This window comes from Gadus chalcogrammus, chromosome 23 (assembly GCF_026213295.1).
Source record: "Gadus chalcogrammus isolate NIFS_2021 chromosome 23, NIFS_Gcha_1.0, whole genome shotgun sequence".
Taxonomy (NCBI): domain Eukaryota; kingdom Metazoa; phylum Chordata; class Actinopteri; order Gadiformes; family Gadidae; genus Gadus; species Gadus chalcogrammus.
In genome coordinates, this window is record NC_079434.1 from 277016 (window position 1) to 287506 (window position 10491).

The 10491-nt window shown below is 41.6% G+C and overlaps 1 protein-coding gene across 1 annotated transcript; it reads right to left on the reverse strand.

Annotated features, from left to right (window-relative positions):
• Positions 1 to 400: 400 nt before the first annotated feature.
• LOC130376790 (uncharacterized) lies at positions 401 to 5121 on the reverse strand. Its single transcript, XM_056583678.1, has 4 exons — positions 3750 to 5121; positions 1968 to 2992; positions 1554 to 1870; positions 401 to 1086 (listed from the first exon to the last, which is right to left on the reverse strand). Exons 1-4 carry the CDS (start codon positions 4011 to 4013, stop codon positions 722 to 724), a joined length of 1971 nt encoding a protein of 656 aa, XP_056439653.1. The 5' UTR covers positions 4014 to 5121; the 3' UTR covers positions 401 to 721.
• Positions 5122 to 10491: the final 5370 nt, after the last annotated feature.

The following is a 10491-nucleotide window of genomic DNA, read 5'->3' on the forward strand; positions in this document are numbered from 1 at the left end:
ATGCTATATTAGATACCCACTATACATTTATTACTGTGTTTAACCTTTTATTTGTTTAGGTCAGTTAACCTGGGTTACATCTGCACCACGGCTGAATTTCGGGAACGTCTTTGAATACTGTGTTAGTTGCCCACTAATACCTATATTAAAGAATACATAAAATAGCTTGTCATGGGACCTTTAAGTAATGTATTAGCAATGTCTTCATTCAAAAATATATCCTCATGGTATAAAATCACCTCTGCCAATAATCTGATTTATCCTCCTGAGTGAAGAAATTTATTATATTTATTGTGGTTGCTACTGCAAGCCAGAGGTGTATAAAGTACTTGAAAAAAATAACTAAGTAAAAGTATAAGTACCATAACTGAAAATTACTTTGGTAAAAGTTAAAGTCACCTAAAAAAAAATGTACTTGAGTAAAAGTCTTAAAGTAGCTCACATTAAATGTACTTAAGTATCAAAAGTATCTTGTGAAAAAATATACTCAAGTATCAAAAGTACAAGTACAAGTATTTTATAGTACGCATGAAAGGAAGCAAAACAACCCAAAATTATTCTCCCCTTGTTTTTTATTTCACTTTTTCAGGTGAATGAAATGTGGTATAGAATACCACTCAAAAATAAACAATGTCTTTAACATAAGAACCACTTTTTAACTATGTTGGGGGAATCCTCATGAGCTGAGGCACAGTAACACCACACAAACAAACTTTCTGGTTCAAGTGGAGAAGTTGAACTTGCGGTTCATCCTCAGCAGAAGCTGATTTTCAAAAGTGTCTGCAGCTAGCCGTGCTCTTTTTGGGCTGAAGATGAGACCTGCTATGCTGAACAGCCTTTCGCAAGCTGCAGAAGCAGGCAGAGGTGTGTTGAGTTTGACAGACAACTTGAGAACCACAGGAAACGTCTTGAGAATCTTGATGTCGTCTGTTGAGTAGGCCAGGTACGAATCAAGCTGCTTGGTGGCGCTTGGTGTTTTGTGGGAACTTTTCAGGATGTGGAAGAAGTCTCCCTCATCAGATGAGCCAGATCCAGCCTCTGCTGAAATAGAAGGATCCTCCAACTGCTCCCTGATGTAGTCCAACCCTGAAACACAGGGAGGGTGACACTAGCATTAGTACAGTCACATTTTTATTGGACAAATTTAATTACATTTATGACATTTTCCATAATTCTAAAGGAATAAATAATATTACATTGACAAAAAACACTCAGAAACAAAAGGCCAAAATTAGCAACAAAAAAAGAGAGATATAAAGTAGAAAAAAAGTTGTGACAAATTGTGAAAATAACTGATCTACAACCAAGGCAGTGTGAGCTTGCAGGTGGGCTACACAAAATCAGGGAATAGATAAGGAGAAAAACACAAGTCTTGACTCTGACAATTAGACATCTTAGATATTGGCTCAACCACTATTCAAAATTAGACTGGTGTATGAAATGAGTAATAAAATAATAAAAAAAATGTAAGTGTGCATTAGATTTGTAATTTAATGGATCCAATTTAATTTTATGGATATTTTCTTCCTTTTATTTTCTCCATGTTGTCTTACCGTTTTTCAGTGTAGCATCATCTTTGATCCAGGCCGTTTTGAATTTTGGGATGAGAATCGCTGCAGCAACCAATTCAGGGTCTCTTGACATTTCACCAAAACGGTTCTGGATGCCCACTTGAATGGCTTCAACCAGCGGCTTGCAGTGCTTCAGTGCAATCTTTATTTTTTCCAGTTTGCTGCTCAGCAAGGAAATAGTCGGAAGAAGCCATCCCATCTGGACTTCCACTTCTCCTTGGAGGATGTTGATGGACTGGGCAACAGGGCTCATGGTGGTGTAGTACTCTTTTAGGAAAGTGAGCTCAACTGGATGAAACCTGTTAGGGAGAAAACAAACCACTGTTTTACAATTATGCATGAATATTGTACCCAAAAAATAAAATAAAAATACATAAATACATAATTCAAACTTACATTGGCACCTTCAATTCTGCACAGATCTCTCTCAAAGCTGGCTCTCCCTTCTCTCTCAGAATCTTGAGGAGCCTTTCCACAGCCATAAACATTGAGTTCCACCTGGTGGCGTTTGGTCGTAGCAGCTGGAGGGAGCAGGCATCTTCCACAGCTTCAGCTGCTTGGCAGGATCTTCCACACTTATTCCACAGCCCATAACACTTGCTGAATGTTGAGCGTTGCAGTTTTTTGTATCCATCGTTGGCTGTTGCTTTTTCAGCATCAACTGTAGACACCAAGTTGAGCAGATGACAAGCACATCGTTGATGTTTCGGAAGCTCAAACTCAAAGCCATCATTCTCAACAAGGATTGAAGTCATGTCAACAAATTCCACTCCCTCCATCTCATTCCCTTCCTCATCCTCTTTCTCTTCTGCTTCATTATTGTTTTTGTCCAAACTAAAAACTTGAAAAGCCTTCAGGAAGTTGGAGCCATTATCGGTTGTTGTCCTCACAACTTTGTTCCTGATGCCATATTCAGTATGGATGTCATTGAGTGCGGTGGCCAAAACATCAAAGGTGTGGGAACCTCTTAGCTGTCTGCAAGCTAGGGCTGCTGATCGTCTAGTTAGGTCTGTAGAGTTCACCCAATGAGCAGTCACACCAAGGAAGCTCCTTCTCCTAACTGACCAGCAGTCTGTAGTGGTGGCGATGTGGTCCACTTTACTCATCTCCTCAGTTAACACGTTTTTCATAGACTTTGCTAAATCTTCAATCCTTGATCGCAGGGTGACCCGTGTGATGACTTTGGCAGTAGGAAGAAGATCTGTGAGAAGCTCTCTGAAGGCTTCATTCTCGACAGTTGACAATGGCTGGAGATTGTTGACAACATACTTAACAATGGCCCTGTCAACAGCACTCTGAGATATGGATCGGGTAGCCAGCAACGTGGTCTGTTTGAGGGTGGAGGTCCCAGCTTCCGAAGCCCTCTTTCTTTTTTGTGAGGTCAGCTGCTCATATTTCTTTAGATGTTGTGGATGTGCTCTCTACATGAAAAACACAAAATTAAAAGAAATAATAATATTAGTTCAAATGATACTCAAGACATCATTCAACAGTTACCACAATGACAGGTCTGGATTTCTAACCCCTTTCACCCTGATGTCCCGTTTGTGGGCATGTCCAACATTAATAAAAAAAAAGAAATGTTGGTCAACTGTCAACTATATTTTATCTTTCAAAAATACCAAATAATTTAAAGCTAAAACATCATACAGGACACTGAGCTTGGATATCTAATTGCTGTACAACAAATACAATTTAAAAAAACAAACACAAAGCTATTTTAATGAACAGCATGCCATTTTACTACAGTTCCTATGAACAAACAGGCACATTTTCAATAGCCTATTGCTTAACTTCCAAGTTACAGATTTTGTATGATTTATTTGTGTATTTTTCATTAAAAAAACAAGTGAAGCACTTGATATTAAAAATGTATCATGCAGGAGGAAAACTGCCTCGTTCGAGATGCTAACCCTGTTTATTGACACTCCTGCATAACACTTGTGTGCATGCGTGTGTGTGTGGCGTAGGTTTATTTGTCCACGACACCACCACACGTGTGATACGGGCAAGTTGCTAACGTTAGCACATAGCGTTAGCAACTTGCTACTAGCACGCAACCATGCTAGCACGTCGTTACGTTAGCAACTTGCCTGTAATGTTAGCTAAAACTATGTTTTACACATTTGTATATCCCTCCTGCCACATGAAATGACATTGCTTACTTAATGCACTTACTTGGATGTGTTTTTTGAGGTTGGACGGGGAGCTTTTGAAGGCCTTTATTTCGTGGCACTTCGGAAGGCATAACATGCACTTCATTCGGTAGGAATTTGCCCGCATCCCGAGGTAGCTGAACATACTTTCCAGGTATGACCACGGGTGTCCGTCGTCGACTTCTGTTGAACTCTGTGCGTCGTCTTCTGTGTCTCCCTCATCCACATGCTCTGCGGCTGCCATGTTTGTAGTGATCTCTCTGCCGCCCCCGCGCGGTGCGCGCATCCCGTATTTATACCTTCTTCGCGAGAGTACCGTACGTGGTTCTTCTCGTCCTCTCGGAATCTCATGCAGAGACTGTTTTAATTTGTAACGAGTAACGAGGTGGCAAATGTCAAAGTAACGAAGTAAAAGTATATTATTTAACTTATAAATGTAGTGAAGTAAAAGTAAAAGTCCTGATAAAAAAAAAAACTCAAGTAAAGTACAAATCCTCAAAAAAAATACTTAAGTAGTGTAACGAAGTACATCTACTTCGTTACTATACACCTCTGCTGCAAGCACATCTACTGTTCTTTATGAGTTTTCCTTCTTCCGTTTGCCTGTTTTTTGTGCATTAAACTGCTCCTGCATACTTAAGGTACGGCCACACCAAACGCGTTACCCGCTTACCTCGCGTATAAAATCGTCAATTTTTCCATAGGGAACCATTGGTTTACACGCGTTACATGCGCTAAAGCAACATTTTACCCGCGTTAGCCGCGTATGAGGCGCGTATATTTGCGCGCGTATATTTACACGCGTATATATACGCGCGTACATATACGCGCGTACATATACGCGCGTACGCGAGGAGTTCAAAAAATTGAACTTTTTACGCTCATACGCATGACGATTAGCCGCGTTGCCCAATCAGCGTTGAGTTTGACCCGACGTCACTGGCAGAGAGTAGTGAGCTTGGACATAAGCATACGGCCGACATCTTTCTTTATTCTGTGTGGAAATAGTAACATAGTAACGCCATTAAATGCTTTTATGGAAACATTTTTAGCGAGAAATGTGCATTTTACTTTCATAATGTTCGCTCGGTGAATGTGTGTTTGGTTTGATAGTTATGACGAAGAGGGAACGCTCCGTTCACTTGCATGGACATGGACTCATCTAGGCGTGTTAGGAGCGTAGGCGCGTTAGGAGCGTATGCGTAGGACCATTTTTGACACAAAATGGTCAAGCAACATTTTAGCTGCGTTACGCGCGTAAAAATTACGCGAGATACGCGTTTGGTGTGTTCGTACCATTACAGCTACAGACACCATCAAACTATCAAAATGTCCAGCTCTTTAACGACATGATTGCTATCTCTCTCAGTTTTTCAAGTCTTTGAACCTTTTAATCTATTACGCTTTTTCAACTTTTTTTTTTACTATGTACGTCAATGGGTGGACGGCGGTGCCGTCCACCCATTGACGTACACTCACTTCTACTACTTCAGACATCGTAACTTGGTCAATTTTCAACGTTAACCTTCTTTCAAACCATTTAACAAATCGACATACTTGTGTCATCAATAATCTAAAAACCGAATTTCGATTAACTTGATACTTCTTGCATAAACACAGTTTAAGTTCCATATCGGCATCGTTTTCAGTTGATCTCATTGATTTAGGCTGAGGCTAGAGCGCGAGGATGTGCAGGCAGTGTTGCCGGATTGGGCCGTTTTTCCCGTCCAATTGGACTACTTTTTACGACGTTCAGGCAGCGTTGCTAGATTGGGCAATTTTTCCCACCTATTACAGCTAGTACCACTACTACTACTATCTTCCAGTTTTGAAAGTATTACAGTTTAGCTTCCAGCTTTTGTAACAATGTGTTTCAAAGTGCAAATTGTTGCACTTTGCTTCTTCAGGTAATGAAATTTAGCATCAGTCAGTTTTCGATTTTAGCTCCCAGGTTTTTCAGCAGTGCTCTGCAATACATTTGACCTTTCAGATTCTTCAGTTCAATTAATTTTACGTTTCTGCATTTTTAGCAGTGCTTTGGGCTTTTCATTTAGCTGTCGCTTTATTTGTTTCAAACCATTACATTTTTTTTTAAATGGTGTACTTGTTTACTCCATTTAGACTTTTGAACCCGGTTCAAATCCCTTCACTTGATCTAAGCCATTTAACATTTCTTTACATCTTAAACTATGTAGCTCTATCAAAACATATTTTCAACCTCACCTTGCACTACAGCACTCACTGCGTTTCTGCAGGGAATCTAGTTTATTATGTTGCCTATACAATACAATTCAATACTATGTTGAATCCCATTACACCCCTTCACCCAAACCCTCACCCCTACCCCTCACTTTTGTGCGTTCCTGCGGAGGGTAGGGTTGTCCCGATTGTCATTTTATTGAAGGGTAGGGGTCAACCCCTTGGAAGTAAGATTTTCGATGGGCAGATTAGAAAAACGAGGATTGTGATCTTGCTCCCGCAATACCTTATGAGAAAATGGAAAATCAAGAAAAATCCTAGGCAAGATGGTGGCGTAAGATGCGACAGGATCGAAAACCACAAATGTAAGTCTTTGTTAATCATTAAATAAATTATGATGACCATCTTATTATCATTATGCCGTTTCAATGTAATGTAGGAATTTTCTTTATAACGAGCACAACCATCAAAATCGCTACGATGCGCTTATCGCTAGTTTTAATTTAATACTACCATACTACCTAAAGTTCTACTTTTATTCTGGTTACATATATTATCTTTAGGTGCAATGTTCGATGCAAAATGAAGTGCAATACTGCAGTTTCTAACAGATTATGAGCATGAAAATTATTCTTAGATAATCTGTAGTGCCGGAGGAAAAGGAGGACGTAGGCAACGTAATAATAACCGTTTTGATCCAAAAAGCAGAGCAGAACAATAACTCTGTGCATGGCTGGAAGAACTGGTGCAACCGCATAAACCGTCCCCCTAGACCCCGTGACTCATAGCCAGTTCCCACCCACTCGATCACTCACAGTAAGAGGGGAACACAAACGGGCGGCAGTAGCTCAGGAGGTAGAGCGTGTTGGCTGGTAACTTGAAGGTTGTTGGTTCGATCCCTGGCTCCTCCTAGCTGAGTGTCGAGGTGTCCTTGAGCAAGGCACCTAATCCTGACTGTTAGCTCCCGACGAGCTGGCTGTCGCCTTGCATGGTTGACTCCGCCGTCGGTGCGTGAATGGTGAATGTGAGGCAATATTGTAAAGCGATTTGGGTGGCCAATGGTTAGAAAAAGTGCTCTATAAATGCAGTCCATTTACAAACCCATAATGTAGTCACTACTATACTGCGTTTTTCCATGTAGGTAAAGTTACATTCTGTTACGTAATTTAAAAACACAAGCTGTATTACCCTCACATAACCACTAGGAAGCAGGACCAAACATATAACATGTTTGAACTGTTGCCCTCTGGGAGGCGCTACAGGGCAATCAGATCAAGAACAAATAGGCTTAAAAACAGTTTCTACCCCAGAGCTGTTATTTCTCTAAATAATGCAGAATTATAAATGACTGCATTATCATACCAATCGGACCTTTAAAATTGGCTGACATTTTAAAATGTATATATTTCTTTAACATTCTATGTCTCGGCTGTTCTTCGTTTAGCCGTGGGTACAGAAGGCGTGGTAGCTCGACGCGCTTCCAAACAATTCCGAGCACTCGCGATTTCAAAAAATGATTGTATTTATTTTACAGCTCCAAAAAAGAACAAAACTTTCTTCTAAATAAAGGAAAACTTACTGGCAAACGAATAAATCATTGAAAGCAACGAGTGAACTTATATAAGCGGTCGAAAGACTTTTTTAACCCACCGCCTCTTTTCCCTTGACACTTAGTTTATTCATCCGAACCAAACACACACCTGGCCTAAGTACCTGAGCAGTGCGTAAAGCCCGCCCACAGGCACCTACAGCAGGTATCAGAAAACAAAGCAGCCATAAATAGTATTAATAATATGCTAAATAAACTATTCAAAATTTAGCTTTCATTTCACAATTTCTATTTCCATAAACAATAAACAAGTCAGACATAAGAGTGAATAGAAAATCAATAGACTCGTTAAAACGGCTGCGACATTCTATATTTATTTTCAAAAAATACTCATTTTCTCATTTCGTTTTTGTTTTAAAAGCACTTATTTTGAGAGCCTCTACCCCAATTTCGTTGCACTTTGTGCAATGACAATAAAGAGATTCTGATTCTGATAAGCCGTAAATACTATACATAGCATATACTATACATATACAAGAGGAGCAGGACCTTACTGAAGGCTGCAATAGCTGCTCCATCCACAGAAGGCAGCACCTCAGACAAGTGAGGAAGCCGAGGCTAATACGTCAAACCGGCTCCGCCCACTTCACACAGGCCGCATGGATTTGAACATAACAGGCTACAGAGCCAGTAGAGAACTCAGAAACTTCAGGCAGCTCAGACTTAAGGGTTAAAAGTTTTGATCAGCTGGGAGTCGCTCAGCACGTGTTAGACACACTTCCCCTCCTTTTGCTCCGTAGTTACCATACCGAAATACTTTAACAAATAAAGTAAGTTAAAAGCGATCCGGATTGGACTACTTTCTTTGAAGAATGCTGCAATTTGGTGACCCTGGACGTTCTTGGGAGGTGCCGGGACCGGAACTCGGACACACGCAGCCACCGTGACGCAAAACAAGCTCTTCGTATTAATACGTGTGTCTTCCACACACGTATTAGGTAAGCAGAACCCATTGTCTGAAAGATTGAATCTGCAATATAATTAGTTATAAGAACATTTAGGTGAAGAGCTTGTAGTGCCTCCGTCTGGTCGCGGAGCTCCGTGGTTTCGGGCCTCGGGTTGAAAATCATAACAGCCGTGTACTTGGACGGCCGCGGACAACGCTAACAGATTTAATTAAATAATTATATTCAAGGAGCAAGGGGCCAGAAGTGTGTTTTTTTATGGGACTGTAGATAGAAGGTATCCACTCCAATCTAGATCTAATGTTTGTACCGTTTTGGAGACATATTACATGCGGTTTAATTGTTAAATAGTGAGGGGACGAAGTACTCACTGTTGTGTTACAGCGGTTTTAATTGTTAAATAGTGGGGGGACGATTCATAACCGAATACTTGGGTTGATCGCCATTACGGAGCGGTGCAAACTGGTCGGATAGTCTACTTACTCTGTTAATTGGTTGCATATTCTCCCGGTGGCTTGGGCTTTGTTTGCCCTGGGGTTCGAATGGGATTGGTTCCCCTCGGCACGGTTGATGTGAACGCCATTGTGCAATTTTTCCTAGAGTAATAACCCATCCGTAGAGGCGGCCTTGCGCAGTTTTAACCCAACTGCTTTGCATGCTTCACTAACCCGCCGTGGAAACAAACTTGCCGGCATCTCATACTTCCTACAGGGATCCAATACAGTGTGTTTGGCCGAATAATATCTAGGTCAATTTGCGACACACTTTGTTTTGTTACACGGGCATTGGGTGAAGCACGTGGTTTCGGTGTTTAAAGGGACGGCGCGTTTTGTTGACGTAGGTTTCTTTTGTTATAAACGCCAGTGCCATCTTTGTAGTCTGGGAACCTCTGGTGCATTTCAGTAGGTCATAGACGCCATCTTGCTTTGTGTAAGGACCGCTTGGTCTGGCATAAAACAAGAACAGCGTGGTGCCCAGTTCGAGTCTCTCTCTCTCTCTCTCTCTCTCTCGCTCTCGCGCTCTCGCTCTCGCTCTCTCTCTCGCTCTCTCTCTCGCTCTCTCTCTCGCTCTCTCTCTCTCTCTCTCTCTCTCTGAAGGCAACAGTGCCATCCTGCGTGCTCCGGCGCTGTCCGGTATGGCGATAGTCGCCATCTTTTTTACTGAACCCCCGTCCACTTCCCATAGGGGTACTTGTTTATTGACGAGTACACTCGCAGCGCGGCGTGCGGATAGTGTGTACATTGTCATTTAAATGTTGGCCATAGGCAGTAGATTCCCACAGCTTTCTGTCACACAGATAGAACTCGAGGGAGTTTCTTTAACGATAGACAAGTTTGTGATTTCCAACACCGTCATATTCTGAGTACTTCGCAGCCCCCGTGCCGACGCCCCCTCCTACTCTTCGTAGATGTACATGCGTACATCTTTTGGGCAAAATACGACAATGTTGGGCCCCAACATCTCTCTCTCTCTCGATACGTTCCCTTAAATATCCATCTGTTTCAAATGATAGTGATGTGTTGGCAGCTACTTATTCAGCCAATGGTGCAAGTATAATTGCCACATTTCACTAGTCAATAGCTACAGGTATTATCTTGTATATTTCATTCCAATATTTGAGGTATTTAGTTTGAGTTTGCTTTAAATATCAATATTATAATCATAACTAAAGTTTTCGCACTTTCGCAGCTTTCTCTCTGTCTGTCTGTCTGCCTGTCTGTCTGAAGATAGGCCCTTCCTCATGAATACACCGTCCCCTCTGCGTTTCAAAGCCTCCACTTTGTCGTCTCTCCCCCCCCCCCCCCACAGAGTGGCTTTGTCTTTCATGCCCCACTCTTGAGTTGTTTTGAGTACTCGTCGTTAACGATTGTTCTTGGTACTGGGTGGGAGGTGAAGTCCTCCACTATCGGTCTCTGTGTAGATCGGGCCACAATGGAATATTAACGAGAGTTCCAATCCTTACTATCTTTCACTTCTCCCATTCTTCTGACCTTTCCTGAGGCTGGCACGGTCTGTGTTCCTAAGCAGTAGCTCCATAGCGGACGTTTGGA